We start from the raw sequence: 16,363 nt of genomic DNA on the forward strand, positions 1-16,363 counted from the left end.
GGTTGACATTTTTTATTACCCTTTTTAAAATAAAAAAATTAATTATTGAAGTGAATGAACTCCAATAACTGATAATTTTTCGTTAACTCATCTCAGACATTGGCTTTCTAAACAATAATTCTGAAATCAACATTCAATCAGATAAAAAATAAAAATAAAAAAAAAAAGAAAGTGCACAATATACGACGGTTTCCAGTTTTTCGTGAAGATGATCTTTCAAGTATTATAAACTGTTGGAAAGTGTACAATATACGACTGTGAACCAAAAAAAAATGTTGAAGTTGTAATGAATGCATGTCATGCACATATGGAGCAAAATATTTCACTTCAGGCATTTTCATTGAAAAATTATGCTCTTTTCATTGACTTTTAGAGATCAAAAAAACATTAAAAAATGGATTTATTTTATTATATTCGTGAAATGTTACATTACTTTATGTTTTGATTTCAACGATACCTGTCTAAGGACTTGAAAATCAAATTTATTTCATTATCTGAGAAAGTGAAATAAAGTTTTGAGTGAAGTAATTTTAACATGCTTCAAACATAAAAAGCAAGAAAGTCCGTATCTCCCCTCATATGTTTAAATTTTTTTGGAAAAGTTCCTCTTGTCCAAATTTCAAATATCATAAAAATTTCAAATAATGATAAAAATTATGTTCACACTCAAGAAATTTCACTAAAATGGAAGCAATATCTTGACAATGTTATTATTTCCATTTAAGTGAAGTTTCACGATTTGGAACAGAAAATTTATTGAAATATGACATTTTTATTTTATTTGAAAATTAAACAAAAGGAACTTTTCAAAAAAAAAATTTGACACATGAATGACTGAACAAAAATGAAAAGAATGTGTAGAGCAATAAATTCTGATTGACTTGTTCTATTATTCACATTCTGAATTGGAGCATTGGATTGGCTTCTATTCCACCATTCTTGCTGTTGCGCATGGAACTCATAAAGTTGACATCTGCATCCTTCAACAAACATTTCTTCATAAATGCCTTTGCATTCTTCTCAAGAGTTTTCACATCGCATTTCGCCTCTCACTTCTCGAATTCATTGAGACTGCGATGAAAAAGAGAAAAATTAGAGTTATGCAGAGGCTTCAAGGGGAAATAACTGAACAAAAAACTTTTCATGAAAAAATAAATCTCTTTGAATAAGATGGAAGACTGACATTCATTCGATGAAGATTTTTGATGGTGATAAAAAAATAATGGATTTTTTGATTTTTCTTTTTTATTGAAAGAGGAAATAAAAACAGCAATAAAAATTCTTCAATTATTTTTTTTGTTATTTTGCGAAATGACACAAAATGAAAAAGACAGTTTTTGATTCACAAAATGAAATGCGTCTTATTTCCTCATATATACACAAAATAATCAGAAAGATTCAAAGATAATTTGTGATAATTTCTTTTGCTAAGAAAATCTATAATTTCATGAATACTTGTGATTACATCTTCGTATCCTTCTTCTTCCAGCTTTTCAAACACTTTCCTTTTCGTTTCCTTTCTTTCCTCTTCTTCCATTTCTTCTTTCTTCTTTTCTTTCAATCGCCCTGAAATCTGCATTAAAAATAATTTACACTCATATGTAGTGCCATTCTGTGTTGGTTGTTGTATCTCCTCCAAAAGTGCATCAACGGCTCCACTTTTCAGAAAGTTATCAACTTTAACTGCTCCGTTTTCGGCTGCTGAAATAAGCGGAGATATGCAAATTCCGCTTATTTCTTTGTAATTATCCTTTGATGCTCGAAATATCTGAACAACGTATCTGATAATCCCAACAAATTCTTCATTCCACAATTTGCATTTTCTGAAGAAAGAGTTCAATGATCCGAGCCACCTCATTAAAGTTGCCATCTCTTTCATTTCCTTTCCATTCGTTTTCCCTTCTCTTCTCTTCAAATCCACTTGCTTCACCAGCCTTTCCAATTCTCTTCTTGTATCCCTTGCAAAATGCAGCTCATCCGCAAAAACTTCTTCCAGGCTTTTGTCGTTGAAAAATTCTGTTATTAAAAACTTCCAAGCAGACTCAAACGCAAGTTGAGTGAGGTTTTGGTGCTCTTGATGATATCTGATGACTTCCATAAGCTTGTTCAGATACAGTTTTCGTTCGATAAACTAATTTGAAATAAGAAAATCATTAAAAATCAATTTTATAAAAAATAAAAACAGGAATGTTCAGACAAAATATTCGCCAATGCAACTCAAAGTCAGAAAAGCCATTTCCACTTCTTTTTGCATTTCCTCGCTTTCTTCTTTCTTCAATGCAAAATTCAGAAGACAGGGCACACAAATTGAAAGCAATTTCGAATCGAACTGGTAATTTAGCAAAAGATTGCATTCACAAAGTCCAACAAGAAGCTTTTCATTTTGACTCTCTTTTTCCATCTCATTTTCATCAATAATCATCTTTTCAACTTGTTTATACTATTTAGAGCGATAAAATCCACTGTTCCATATATCTTTCGATGCTATGAAATATCAAACATATTTCAGCAGAATGTGAACATTGCTCAAAAATATTTTCTTTTCTTCAATCACTTCGTTTATTTCATTGAACATTTCTTTTGATATAATCGAATCAAATTCTTTTTCCCCTATCTCTTCCATCATTTCATTCATTTCAACGATTTTCACTTTCTGTTCATCCTCATTGCAATGCTCAATTTTGGAAAACAATTCTTAAAAAAGAAGAAATAGAATCATGAAGAATGCAAAGCGCAACAATTGCGCACCATTGAAGCAAGCAGTGATAATCATACTCTGTTTTTTTCCCTCCAGTGCAATGCATTCAAAAAACAACAGCATTTTTATCATTCACATTGAATTCGCATTTGTCAATTAAAGAAAATTGTGGCGAAATAAAATCTTGAAACTGTCATTGAATATATCTGTGATCGCTCTTCTTCTAGACATTGAAATTCTGCACAGTTGGCAAAATTTTTTCGAAAAGTTCCTCGACTTTAATTCTGTCCCACAAAAGATCACATTTGATCAAAAAATGTTGATCATTCCGTTCCCTTTATTGTTTTATTTATATTACATATTGTTATTTTCTGAGTTTATTATTGAAAAATTAGATACAAGTTTGTTGATATCATATGAACTGTAAACCTTCGTTTCATATTTGAAATAAAAAACAATCATTTTGTTGTTATTTGGAACATTCAAATGTTTTAGTTAATATTTGCATTTTTCATTACATTCGTTTGAATACACATCTTGCTTTTTTGGATAATTTCACTTTTTGAACATCCTTGGTTGTTGGAAATCTTATAGAAAAAATTTGCTTGATTTGGAATTTTTTTTTTTGAAATTCATGAACAAAAAAGATTTGACATTTCACATCTCAATACATGTGAATGATGTTTATTCATTTGTTTGCAAAGGACAGTTTTTGATATGAAAATTATAATATATAAAATTATATATAACCAGCAAGTTAATAATTTTAAAACCTTGGAATTGTAAAAACAAGAAAAGAACACATTTCCCACTCGTTGAATCAAATCATGAATTGCATTCATATTCACTTTCGTTTCCATATTTATCTGACTTTTCCCAATATTTTTCTTCTTGCTTAAACGTGATGTTTGTAGAAAGCATTCTCTATCTTTTTCCAACACTCGAAAATTGTGAGATTTTCTTTTCATGTTAATTTCACTGGTATGAAACACGAAGTTGTTACAGCTCCACCAATAAATATGCCTGAAAATGCGATTAAATTGACCCAAAATCTTCTTTTAGCAAACGAAAATCAGCATTTATCTCTTTGCTCTCCTTTAACTTCATTTTCATCTTTTTCAGAACATGGAGTGAGGAAGTGAGCATTCAGATCTTTTCACGAAAGATGCGCATGCATTCATGCCAACAACTATCTGTTTTATCCTTCGTTGATGCTGACTGTGATAACGCTGTTAGTGTTGCGATCTCCGCTGTTAAGGCTTGCGATGGTGAAGATGAATGACGAAACGATGAGTCGAGGGGTTGCAGTGTGTGAAGCGGAGGAGATCATGGAGAAGGGGATGGAGAAGGGGCTGAGGATGGATGATGTGGTTCTGTCGCCTGCGGCTATTGCGCTGGTGGTGCTGGAGGAGCGAAAAGAGGAAGAGGAAGGAGGAGAAGAAAAAGAAGGAGAGTTAAAAGATTGTGAAGCAGGAGATGAAGACGAGGTGTTAAGTATTCACATGCTGTTGCGAACTGCCCAAGATGACAAGCGGATATAGAAGCCGAATAACTCTCAAGCAGAGCGGATGTAGGAGAATGACTAAATCATTCGGATGCTGGAGAGAAGATTCTAAAGTTGACCGAGAAGAACTTCATAGAGTTGAAGAAGCTTCAGGAACAGCTGCTGGAGATGCAGGATAAGACTGAATTTATTGATGAAAGGAAAGAGAAAGAGAAAAAGTGCAAGACGCAGCTGTGTGTGGTGGTAAATGTGGATAGCAAGCTGTTACCAGAGGGTCGGGTGTGTCGCTTGCCAAAACTTCTTCGTTGGTCTCTGCAAGTCGCGGAATGGTTCTGTCTTCGGCTTTATTGATTCTGCCTTCAGGGCTGCAAAGTGCCAGGAGAAGTTTGCAGCGATCATCGGGGATGGAAGTGCTGTGATGGTTGAGCAAGATCTGAACAGGAAGGTTGTTGCTGTGAAAGTGGGGATTTGTGTGAGTGTTGTGGGCGAAGCAAACAGCGGTGGAGGAGGAGGAGGGGGAGGCGGAAGTGAGTGAACGAGATCATTGATCAGCGAGAGATCAGAGAAGAACAGTGCTGGGTCCAATGGTGGTGGTGGTGGTAGTGAAGGAGGAGTGGATGCAAGTGCTCAGCAGAAGATGAACAAGATGGAGATGGAAATGAAGATGCGGACGGAGATGATGAAAGTGCAGGATCGGACTATGAGCATGCAGAAGGCGATGTTCAAGTGCGATTGAGAAGTGGCAGGTAATGCTTGCGTTAAAAAAGAGAATAAGAATATGAAGGCGTCGTATGAAGAGAAGGTGGAGCGGCTGGTTGTTCAGGTTCGGGAGCTGGAGGAGCAGGTGTTGCGGGGGGAGATTGGCGGGGGCAGGGAAGGCGGGGTAGAGGAGAAAGGGGGGAGAGTGAAAGATGGGGTAGGGAGGAGGAAGAGGAGGAACAGAAGCAGAGGTGGAGAACACAAGGAGGCAGAGGAGTGGGAAAAGGCAGAAGAAAGAGATGTGAGTGCTGTGTATGGGATTCCGCTGTCACCGCATGAGGATGCGAAGAGAGAGCGGGAGGAATGGATGCATACTGTCGTTCCAACAGTGGCAAAGAAAGGAGAAGGGAAGGCGAATGTTGTGCAGCGGCTTTGCATGCTTCTTGAGCAGACGACAGACAGCAGAGACCGGGAAGAGTCGGAGTGGCCTTTGACTTCGTGGGGTGGAACGGGGGTATGGCAGCCTGGGACAGGTGGGGTGCCTTTGCCGGCGGGGTCGACAGCGATGGAGCGGCTGATGAGCGCAGTGTCGGGATCGCTGGGGCAGGTGGCGTACGAAACGGCGCATGTGCTATGGATGCCGCACATATATAAGTTGCATATTCCGGTTCATCTGAGTCAGCAGTTGCTAAAGACAGGACTTAAGCAGAAGCAGATTTGGAAACTGTCGAAGATCCAGGTGATATATGGAGACAAGATATTGGCAGATTTGAGCGATTGCAGCGCTGAGTGGAAAGATGGTGTGCTTCCAAGGCAGAACCATGAGGACTTTGTGAATATGTGATCGGGGGAGAAGTGCCCGGAGATATAGAAGAAAAATGTTGTGCTGATGGCAATGATCTGCGAGATGTAACTATTCCGAAAGGAATTTGAAGAGGTGCGGCTGTTGGGAAGCATGTTCCGCAGGGGTTTTCCGAAGGCAAGCTGTCGTTCTTCCTGTTCTGTGTCATGGTGCTGTTTGAAGATGAGCTGCACTTGAAGCTGATAATAGAGAAAGATGACTTCCTGACGATTTCGATCTGGATGTGCAGGAAGTGCATCAACACGGTGTTTGAAGCAGAGCCTGAATCGAATATCAAGATGTTTTTTGAGAAGTTTGAGGGGCTGCAGTCGGAGAAGGGGGAGGCAGAAACTTCAGTGTTTCTGGGGTTTCTGCTGAATTACCACCGGACAGAGGCAGTGAAGCGGAAGGAGGCGATGAAGAAGCTGTATGGTGTGATATGCAGTTGCGATATATTGACTTCATCATCAGGCACTGCGTTCAGAGAGATCACGTTCTCTGAGCTGGATTCTCTTCTGTATGTGTGCAATCTGCAGACGCCGCAGGCTTTGTCGCTGCGGATCTTCCGAGATGCGTACCGGCTGTCAGGCTGCTGTCCACGTTCGTTTGCATCGGTGCTGGAGGCGTTCTAGCGCAACGACTTCTTCACGCTGTGCTTGCGGCTGTCGGATGTGTGCGATGCTGCTCACCGATGAGATCCTCAACCACAATCTGAGAACAGCGCAGTTGTGAAGACGGCGAGCCTGTTCTTGGTGCTGCTGAAGCCGGTGCTAGACGGCCAGGTGAGAGAGCTTTCGGTATTGTCTGCAGAAGTGAGGGTGGGAGAAGTGGTTGGGCTGAAACGGCTGTGTCGGCTGTGTGATCATCAGTGACAAAGAAAGAAGGGTAGCGGGCGCTGTTCCGGATGGTTCTGCTGCTGACGAAGCTGGTGGGGCTGCAGCTGGGAAAGAACAATGAAAAAGTGACGATCTGCTTTCGGATGCAACTGTGGGACGCACAGAAAGTGGTTTTGTTTCTTTACACAATAACATGGCACTGGAAGGGAGAAGGAGCCAATGTATTTTCATGCTTCATTATTATCTTCTTCTTTAACTTCTTTAATATAGCACGAGAAGGCTCCTCATTATAAATAGATAGCAAAAAACAACATGCTGTTATTCTTTGATGTGCATTAGATGATGTCGAGCCTCAGATTTCCCTGATGACACTTTACTCAAAGCTGTCATCTTCTTTTCCTTTTTCATCCTTTTCTATCTCCTGTTTCGTGTCGCTTTCATATTCTTTCAAAAAGCTTTTGTAAGAAACAAATATTTAGTCAACATTGAGAATGTTTAGTCTTCTTTCTTCATATTTCTGAAAAAATAATAGAAAAGAAGAAGGTGAAGAAGCAGAGGAAGAAGGTGAAGACGAAGACAAAGATGTTTATTAGAATGATAGTGACATGAATATTACAAAAGAGGATGAAGAAGAGTTTAAAAAGAAGAAGGAGGATACAGTCCAGCAAACGATCCTCCCACACTCCTCCATCAGTCCCTTCTTCTCTTCAGGACAGCTCCTCTGTCTGGTCAGTCACAACTGCCCAGTCTGTATCTGCCATCCTCACTCAAGTTCCCAAACTCCTACAGAAGCTCCACAATTGGTTGTTTTCCTTCGCTCGTCATGCCTCTTCTTCACCCAAGTCCAAAGGCCAAAGCAAAAATAAAACAGCTTCTGTGAAGCTTCCTTCTCACTACACTATACAGCTCTTCCTCCGCTCCAATCCAGTCTTCAATGCCCTCGATAATAATGTTAGCAGCGCATTGGTGTTTGATTCTCGGTGCGTTCCGCATCCAAGTGTTCGCCTGTTAATGCCCATTTTTAACTTTTCCTCTCTTCTGCTCTCGGATGCTTTCGCAGCGTTGCGAAAGCCTTCGCTGACATAATTACTGGGAAACCTGACAAATCAGCTGGACTTTCCGTTATTTTGATTTGGGAAGTTCAAGTCTGCATCTAAAGCATGGAACTAGTTCTATTCGCAGGATGTTCCTGAGTTGAATTATGTGTATCCATTTTATGTAATCCATCAGACCATATTGCCTTTCTTCATAGCAGATCCTTTCGATTCTCCGATTGCAACGAACACGGCAGTGACTGATCAGCTTGGAAGAGTGATGTGTTCCTCTTGGAGATTCCGTTGGTTGATATTCACTATCCCTGTGTTTGTGGTGAAGCCTGGAAAAGAAATACAGTATCTGAAGGCATTGAAGGACTCCATCAAGAACAGAAAGAGAGAAGTGAAGAATGAGAAGGAAAATGAGAATGAGAATGAGAGGAAGCGAAAGGATGGCTGGATTGCAAGTGTGTGTAGAGTCTGATCCATTGGAGGAAGAAGAAGAGGAAGAAGCTCTGTCTCCTAGAGATCCCCTTGAACATCTCATATAAGTGCTGAAGAAGCAGCCTATGGCGTTGACAAACCAGATTGAACGCCTGACAATAGCAGCAACGCTGGTTATTCGTGTGCACGCAATGCTTCCAAGCAGAAAAGTGCAGAATGAGTCAATGCCGCAGACAGAGAATGAGTTCTCGTTCAGTTTTCTTGTGTTCACTTTGCTGAGTGGATAGAAGATAGATAGAAGCATTGGGAAGAAATAAGAGCAAAGTGGAAGAATGAGAGAAGGAAGAGAAAGAGGAGGATTCACAAGAAGAAAAGGAGAAAGCTCGCATGGAGGAGCAAATGAAAGCAGTGCAAGCGATACGGAAATTAATATTTTTTTCTTCTGATTCAAAAGACAACATCGCTTCCCAGATGCAGAAGCTGAATGCTCTGCTCCCCAGCTCTGTGATGTTTCAGACGTCGTTCTTCTCAATCTTAGCTTTGATCAGTGACATTGCTGAAGTGCCGAAGAATAGAATGGCTTAGGTGGATATTCCGAACAAGAAAGCTGCAGTGGCAGAAGGCAGTGTTGAAGAGGCGATGAAGTTGAGGAGGTTGGAGAGAGAGATAAACCGGAACTGATAAAAGATGTGGAGCTGTTGTTTGAGCAGGTGGAATTTGTGCAAAGCTGGAGAAGCAGAGGAAGAGGAAGAGGAAGAGGAGAAGGAGAAGGAGAAGAAGAAGAAAGAGAAAAAGAAAAAGAAGAAGAAGAAGAAGAAGATTTTGATGTGGCTGAAAAGGAGCCAGAAGCATTTGAAGAATGGCATTTTGTGTGGTGGATGTTTGTGTGAATGTGGAAGAAGGAAGATATGAAGTTTGAGTTGTTGATGAAAGAGGAAGAGAAACTGAAGAGGAAGAGGAACAGGAAGAAGGAGGAGGAGGAGAAGAAGAAGAATCGGAGGAGGAGGAGGAGGAGGTGGTGGTGGTAAAAGGAAGAAGTTCCATTTGAATTCCTTTTGTAGTTGTTTAAAGAAATAATCCAAATATATGTTGTTCCTGAGGTTGAGCTGTTAAACCCAATGACATAGCCTTCTGACAGCTTCACTCAATCTGCACATGCTTTATTAAATACAAAACTTCCACATTGTCCAATCTCAACAACATTTCTTGTTGATTCAACCTGTTCCAGCTTCATATTTGTCAACGAAATCTCATCTCCATTTAGCAGAAATGAATACTTTTTGAACGAAAGCATTGATACTGAGCAGTTGTCAACACGAAGAATTCCATTTTCGATGCTCAGCAATGTTGAGTTTAAAAAAACAGCTTCAATGTTTTCTGATTGGCCAACAGAAGAAAAATCAACAAATGAAAGAGAAAGCTGGCCATTTGCTTCGTGAATAATTGAATTACCTGATTATGAAAATAACTGGCCAAAGTTGAATTTCAAACTTTCGATCCGAACATTCTCTGAGGTTATGATGAGACTTCCATCGTTGGTAATTGTTGAGTCCAGATGCACCAAAGCAGTTGAGGGAGATTCAAGTGAGTGTATGCTTGCATCCTTCGCTTCGCATTCTCCATTGATGATCGTATCCTTTGCGATTAGCAGCTGAGAATAAGATGATGGAAAAATGTGCCGAACTCCTTCACTCAAAGACTCACAAGGCGCTTCAAACCCTCCGCATTGCTCGCTGTCCGTGTGATTGTCTGCAATAGAAGATACAAATATCGTCTCGCTCTGATATTTCAAGACTCTCAGCAGAAGATCCTCTTCTTCAACAAATGAGTCTGTTGCAGCACCCCACATTACCAACTCTTTAGCAAGTGGTACTCTGAAATCTGTCACAAATTTTTCAAGCTCAAAAAATGAAAGCTTTTATAAATAATTAAACTTAAAGAAAAAACAAATTGCAAACCATCAATTTTTGATAATAATTTTGTTCAATCCAACTTGTACAAGCCGTATTTGCTTCCATGAAAGTTGATATTCAATCTGAGTTTAAAAAAATTCTGATTTAGTTAAAACTTAAGTGATTATCAGGATATTTGTTAATTCTCAAAAAGAATCGAAATATACCGTGAATAATTCATAATGCAGCAATTGCTTGATTGTTCAAGCAAACGTTACTCTTTTTTATTGCGAAACAAGTTTTTTAATTTTGATCAATTAATTTAATATATAATTTTTGAATTCAAAATATTTTTTCTCATTTAGAAGTTTGCATCGAACTTACAACAATTGTGGAGAACGTAACTTTTATTAATAAGAATAATGGTGAAGGAATGATAAATAATTAACTTCCATGGGTCAAATTTTTGATCTGATGTCACTTTTCAAAAAAATTTAGCCAGTTATTATGGAAAAGAATCACTTGATCTTTTTCTGTTTGTTGCATTGGATTCTATGATCTGAAAATATTATTGGGAAAAGCTTTTCTGAATGAAAAATCAGAAACCAATAAGTGAATCTATTCTGTTGAATCATTTATAATATCTCCAACGGTGACATCATGCAAAGATAAAGATGTATTGATTTTTTTAATTTTTGTGAAATAAATTTTGAAATTGGATGACCAAGTGAAACACAACAATTTTATTAACAACACATTAAAGTGCAAAGCACCTTTATTCTTAAGAACAATCGTGATTAACGACACCTCTCTTTTATGGGAGTGAGAGCGCCTTATTAAGGGCTCTGTCGTTCACAAAATTTGAAAAATGTCAACATTGTTGGAAGGACCTGCGTAAAGACTGAGCGGGATATTCCCGCAAAGCGGAACAACAGGCGATATGGGCGCACCTATTCCCATTTCCAATCCAACTTCCGCAGCTTCCAGTTTGGCATTTGCTTCATCTTCTGTGTCTCAACTGTCCGAGGACATTGCGATGACGCTAGACTCAGCTCCCACACAGCCCTTGGATAAAGCCTGCAATATACTATTCGGAGATCAAACCCATTATTCAGTGTTCAACTTTCCAATTAAAGCCAATGATATTGATCAGTCCACAGCAAAATATGAGTTACTCTCAGCGAACCCGTTTATTCCAGCTAGAACCCACGCTCACTCCCGATCAAGAAGCTGGTTTTTCGATGCACTTGACGAGGGAACCTGGAAAGTGGAGGCCAGGTTGCTTCCAGCGCTGAAGGCAATTGTGTTGGCAACTCAGAATGTGAAGCAGGAGGATAAACCGTATTTAAGCGACGCGCTAACCTTCTTAATTACAGCGCTTCAAGATACTAGACAATTGGGGATAATCGCTAAATTTGGTTATACTTCTGCTGTGTTATTACAGGAAGAAAAAGAAGACCCATTACTCAACAGGGTACAACTTGAAAGGATTGCACCATTGATGCAAAAGTAACGAGAAACCTTAACACACTCAACATATGCAGCTAGCCTGCAGAGCGCGCGTTCCTCGAGAGAATTTTACTCCAGAAGACGTTTCATCCCTCCAAAGACTCGATTTTTCTGAGAAAGAAGGAGGCCGCACTCAGGCCTTCGCAGTTGAGATGGAGAAAATTGGAGCGGGAGAAGTGATTGAGGAGGGTATTCGACCGATTTGGAAGGGAAAGGGTGCGAGAGAAAAACTAGAGAAGGAGAATGGACGATGCGGAGGCTTCATCGGAGGGAAGAAAGAGGAGCAAGCTTGTGCGGAGTGGATTCAAGAGGGGTTGAGGACAGAAGTGTTGACCAAGCTGACCGCGGACCAAGTTGGTTGCCTGAACAACATTTTCTTTATCCCGAAGAAGAACGGCAAATTCAGACAAATCCTAGACTGCAGACCGCTGAACTCCGCGCTGAAGGATGTTCACTTCAAAATGGACGATCATCGCACGGTGGAGAAACTGCTGCAAAAGGAAGACTGGGCGACTTCTTTGGACCTTTCTCAAGCGAATTTCCTCATACAGGTTCACAGAGAGTTCACACATTTCCTGGCTTTCAAGTTCAGAGGAGATTTCTTCGGTTTCAGGGAAATGCTGTTTGGTTACAAGGACGCCCCCAGGGTCTTTCCCAAGGTTATGCGCAAAGCAATGATGCAGGAAAGGAAACGGTGGAGGGTGAGGTGGATAACTCATTTGGACGATATGCTTTTCTTCATCAGGATTGAAATCATTTGCGGGAATGGAGGAAGGAGATTGTGGAATGGCTAGGGAAGCTAGGCTTCTAGGTAAATATGGAGAAAAGCGAGCTACAACCAAAAAGACTCTTCAATTACCTTTGATGGAGATGCGACAGCGAACAGATGACAGTGAGACTGGAGGATCAACGACGCAGTGAGCTGAGGCAACAATGTGGGAAATGGATGAAGTGGGTGAAGCGCAGCAGGACTGTGATAGTGCGGGGTTTTGCATCCTTCAAAGGGCTACTCAGCGCTAAGCGCTTCGTGTTCAGAGAGGAAAAGCTTGTTTATGAACAGATAGAATGCGGTTCTCACCAAAGGCGTTAGAGAATCTGGTTGGAACGGGGAGGTGCACCTCAACGGCAGTCTGAAGAGGCAACTGGAGCTATGGTTACAGAGACTGAAAACGAGGTTCAACAGGAAGCTGATGGACTTTGCCAGCCCAGAAGCTGTTCTTACATCGGACACCTCTCCTTTTGCAGTGAAAGCAACCTTGAATATTGCGGGGAACATCCAACATTTCCACAAATTTCTCAGCCCAACATTCAGGGAACAAGCATCGAATTTCAGAGAGCTTTTGGCTGTTCTCCTTGCTTTCAACAATTTTTCTTCCAGCCTGGAGAGCAACAAAATCCACAACCTGCTCTTCCGTTCGGACAATACATCAGTTGTTTTCAATATCAACAGGTGGGGAGCAGGACCGTTCTTTGTTTCTCTGCTGAGGAAGATTCGATAAGCATGACAATAGATGGATCTCCCAGTGAATGCAATTCACATTCCAGGAGAAAGGAACATCGCGGTAGAAGCACTGTCCCAGACAGTGGTAGAAGGAGATTACGAGATAACCGCTCGAGAACAAAAAGAAGCCGAACAAGCGTTTGAAGCGGTTCACATAGTCGACGCATTCGCAAACAGGAAAAACAAAAGATGTGTGACCTGGTATGGTCCGGGAAGCCCTTGGTGCAAAGACGGTCTCGCTGCGGATTGGGGAAGAGACGTCGTTCTGCTTCACCCTCCGATTCCGCTTATCGTCCCTTGTCTGAAGAAAGCGAGAGCGGAGAAAACGAGAGCAATTATTCTTCTTCCAGCCTGGAAGAATCAAGTGTGGAGTCAATTGTTTGAAGAGATGGAGACTCATCGAGTTGTGTGGAAGGACGCAAAAAAGGTCCTTTTACCAGGAGAAGAGCTTAGAAGGACTGGAGCATCTCTGCCACCGTGTAGATACATGGCGGTGAGGCTAAACTAGTAGCAGACAAAGGCGAAATATGGTGGAAACAGAGCATGAGACAATGCGGAGTACCTGTGAGAATCCAAGGTGCAGCAAGGAACAGTGTGGCTCAGACAACATGGAGATCGTACTGCTTCGGATTCAAACACTTCAGTTGAGCATGGAGGAGATTGAAACTGCGATAGTTTCCCAAGAAGTTTGATGACTGGATAAAGAACTATTTATATTGTTTTACAGACCTGAGAGACCGAGGTTTTTCATATGCTTGTCAAGCAGCCACGCGTTCAACTATCTCCATTATTTCGAAGGTCATGTGATGGAAGAGAGATATAGAAAAGTTCTCATCTTTATTCTCCATTTAGGTCTTTCTCCAGAAGCCAAGTGCACAGAAGACTTTGCACTGAGATGTGGAAGCCAGACCTCGCTTTTCGATATTATTTTCAGGACTACCCAAATGAGAAGTTGTCGTTCCTTGAACAAACCATAAAAAGCATTTTGCTAATTATGATATTCACAGCATGCAGGTTTCGTGAACTAGCACAGCTCTCAATGATGGCATCGATTGCACATTCAAGCGCAGTGCATCTCCAAACGAAACTCAATACAACAAATACATCATCCTTCATTTCAGTGCCTTTCCTCGATGAGCCAAACGAAAAGATTTCCCAAGCAAGAACCTTATTGTGCCTATGGGAATTCATAAAACAGACACACCCTGAATGTGACACATTCCTCTTGAACGCAATGAAATTCACCCCGCTGACAGTGGAGAGTTTTAGGAAGCAAGCCAGAATTGGAATGTCTTGGAAGGAGTTCACAAACATTACCGCCAATATACTATTAAGCACGCTGCTATTTCAACGCTTAAGCTTAACAAAGTTCCAGAAGTGCTGGTTGCAAAATACGCATGACTTTCACCAACTGCACACACTCCCTCTAGATTCTACCTCTCTGCAGACCTATCCCTTCAAATGGCTAACAAGATTATTTCAGCATCAAGCACACAATCTCCAGTACTCCAACAGCAAACCTCGTGCGAGAAGAGCCAACAGCTTGAAAATATGGACTCAAACGTCACACCCAACCTGCCAACTGATATCATTAAATTCGGTTTGCCTCCCTTCATTCAGTCCACAATACAAGACACTCAGATAACCCACCCATCAAAGATAGAAGAACCTGATGATAAGTAAACGACAAACATCCAAGCTGAAGGGATAAGGGATATAATCAACATTAAGAAGATCAAGTGTTTCAGACGGACAATTCGGCAAGACAACTGGAAAGCCCAATTACTAAGACTTTTATAAAAGAGAGGTGTCGTAGATCACGATTGTTCTTAAGAATTAAGGTGCTTCGCACTTTAATTCGTGGAGAACAATCTATCTACGACACCTCTCTTGCCCGCCCTGAGCATAGCTCTTCCCACCACTCAACATAAAAAAGGAGCAGGAAGAGAAAGTTAAAGAACAATCGTGGAAGAAGCAAGGCAACATAGACTCAAACTGTGAGACAACACAATCACATTAGCAAGCCAATGAACAGGTAACAGGGTCCATGACCATGACCAAAGCATTAGCTAAAGCTGAAGCCAAACATGAAGCTGAAGCCGCTTCAAAACCGTACACACACACACATACACACACACACACACACACACAATGTTGACAATCCATCGCAACAGACACCACATTAACACAGCCTCTAATTAAGCACAACATATCATTCACATTTGAAACCCTATAACACCTCAGTGCGCTTTGTTTTTTGCACAATAAATTTTCTTTTAACTTAATATTATTTCACTTCATTCATTTTTGTTTTTGTGAACGACAGAGCCCTTAATAAGGAGCTCTCACTCCCATTAAAGAGAATTGTCGTTGATTGATTGTTCTTTCTGAACATGTTGTTAATGTTATTATTGTGGTTCGATATGTTGTGAAGATATTTCCGTCTGTATCCTTTCCAAAGTTCAGGAATATGAGTTATTGCTCATATGACCAATCTTATCTTTTCAGCATAACGATGAGAATGGAGCTGATTATTATATAGGCATTGGAAAATAAATGAAGTTACGCAAGATACATGATTTTTAGTTGGAACAAGAGATGAAAACAAATTCGATTGTTATTTTATTGAATGAAGACAGAAGAGGATGGAATTCTGTGAAGGACAAAATCTGCACAAAACAATGTAGAATTTTGGAATTTAATGCAGGGAGAGTGGTTTGTGGTATTTTTTGGAAAGAAAAGCAACTGGCAATATCGAGGGAAGGATATTTATCACAAAAAAAGGCAAGAATTGAATGAAAAAAAGGAGAACCTCAAAATGTCAATTTTATTAATAATGTTTTCCTATTTCTCGGACTGTGCCTGGCAGACATGGAAAGTAACGAAATACTATTTCTGATTCCGTTTTTGCTTCAAAAGAAAGGAGAAACTCCAACTACGAGATATCCAATTATCGAATATTTGTTGGCAGTCGAACGACATTCAGGCCAATTGCATCTGGATTTCATTCTTCAAAGAGACAGCCATTTTGAGCAAGCAATGTGATTATCATTCGAAGTTTGTTTTATTTGTCACCGCAGCCGATGAAAGAGGATTTGATGGTTTTTGTTTTCTTCATTTGTTTTTCAACAAAGTCGTTGTTTCACTCAGCTTCTATGTCAGTGTATGACCCATTGAATTTTGTGTCTTAAATATCAAAGGAAGCATTTCAGACGCACTGTCATCCACTGCATGAACATTGATGAATGAATGCCAACCTTTCCATCCATCTTCCTCCTCGATGTTGAAGCACAGCCAATTCATTTAATTAATTTTCATCAGGATTTATCTTCGTCATCATCAATCTCGTTGACATATGATACCTTTTAATCACACAGTTCGAAGAATCATATCATTCAAGCACAA

The 16,363-nt window shown here is 40.2% G+C and overlaps 9 protein-coding genes across 9 annotated transcripts; 7 read left to right on the forward strand and 2 right to left on the reverse strand.

Annotated features, from left to right (window-relative positions):
* Positions 1–2,042: 2,042 nt before the first annotated feature.
* MONOS_8430 (uncharacterized protein) lies at positions 2,043–2,354 on the reverse strand (the record flags this gene model as incomplete). Its single annotated transcript, XM_067878841.1, has 2 exons — positions 2,043–2,131; positions 2,198–2,354. 2 exons carry the CDS (start codon positions 2,352–2,354, stop codon positions 2,043–2,045), a joined length of 246 nt encoding a protein of 81 aa, XP_067720537.1.
* Positions 2,355–3,362: 1,008 nt separating this feature from the next.
* Positions 3,363–4,737, forward strand: MONOS_8429 (uncharacterized protein; the record flags this gene model as incomplete). Its single annotated transcript, XM_067878839.1, has 3 exons — positions 3,363–4,192; positions 4,339–4,510; positions 4,566–4,737. The coding sequence occupies exons 1-3, from the start codon at positions 3,910–3,912 to the stop codon at positions 4,735–4,737; spliced, it is 627 nt and encodes a 208-aa protein (XP_067720538.1). The 5' UTR covers positions 3,363–3,909.
* A 243-nt stretch (positions 4,738–4,980) lies between these two features.
* Positions 4,981–5,745, forward strand: MONOS_8428 (uncharacterized protein; the record flags this gene model as incomplete). Its single annotated transcript, XM_067878838.1, has 1 exon — positions 4,981–5,745. One exon carries the CDS (start codon positions 4,981–4,983, stop codon positions 5,743–5,745), a length of 765 nt encoding a protein of 254 aa, XP_067720539.1.
* Positions 5,746–5,909: 164 nt separating this feature from the next.
* MONOS_8427 (uncharacterized protein) lies at positions 5,910–6,374 on the forward strand (the record flags this gene model as incomplete). Its single annotated transcript, XM_067878837.1, has 1 exon — positions 5,910–6,374. The coding sequence occupies one exon, from the start codon at positions 5,910–5,912 to the stop codon at positions 6,372–6,374; it is 465 nt and encodes a 154-aa protein (XP_067720540.1).
* A 1,518-nt stretch (positions 6,375–7,892) lies between these two features.
* On the forward strand, positions 7,893–8,343 carry MONOS_18212 (uncharacterized protein; the record flags this gene model as incomplete). Its single annotated transcript, XM_067871210.1, has 2 exons — positions 7,893–8,079; positions 8,165–8,343. 2 exons carry the CDS (start codon positions 7,893–7,895, stop codon positions 8,341–8,343), a joined length of 366 nt encoding a protein of 121 aa, XP_067720541.1.
* An 857-nt stretch (positions 8,344–9,200) lies between these two features.
* On the reverse strand, positions 9,201–9,905 carry MONOS_8426 (uncharacterized protein; the record flags this gene model as incomplete). The annotated part of the gene is made up of 2 exons (XM_067878836.1): positions 9,201–9,487; positions 9,548–9,905. 2 exons carry the CDS (start codon positions 9,903–9,905, stop codon positions 9,201–9,203), a joined length of 645 nt encoding a protein of 214 aa, XP_067720542.1.
* A 983-nt stretch (positions 9,906–10,888) lies between these two features.
* On the forward strand, positions 10,889–11,461 carry MONOS_8425 (uncharacterized protein; the record flags this gene model as incomplete). Its single annotated transcript, XM_067878835.1, has 1 exon — positions 10,889–11,461. One exon carries the CDS (start codon positions 10,889–10,891, stop codon positions 11,459–11,461), a length of 573 nt encoding a protein of 190 aa, XP_067720543.1.
* Positions 11,462–11,486: 25 nt separating this feature from the next.
* On the forward strand, positions 11,487–12,251 carry MONOS_8424 (putative reverse transcriptase; the record flags this gene model as incomplete). The annotated part of the gene is made up of 1 exon (XM_067878834.1): positions 11,487–12,251. One exon carries the CDS (start codon positions 11,487–11,489, stop codon positions 12,249–12,251), a length of 765 nt encoding a protein of 254 aa, XP_067720544.1.
* Positions 12,252–12,968: 717 nt separating this feature from the next.
* On the forward strand, positions 12,969–13,466 carry MONOS_8423 (uncharacterized protein; the record flags this gene model as incomplete). The annotated part of the gene is made up of 1 exon (XM_067878833.1): positions 12,969–13,466. The coding sequence occupies one exon, from the start codon at positions 12,969–12,971 to the stop codon at positions 13,464–13,466; it is 498 nt and encodes a 165-aa protein (XP_067720545.1).
* Between the last annotated feature and the right edge of the window lie 2,897 nt (positions 13,467–16,363).

This window comes from Monocercomonoides exilis, assembly GCF_001643675.1.
Source record: "Monocercomonoides exilis strain PA203 chromosome Unknown scaffold53-602328, whole genome shotgun sequence".
Lineage (NCBI taxonomy): Eukaryota > Preaxostyla > Oxymonadida > Polymastigidae > Monocercomonoides > Monocercomonoides exilis.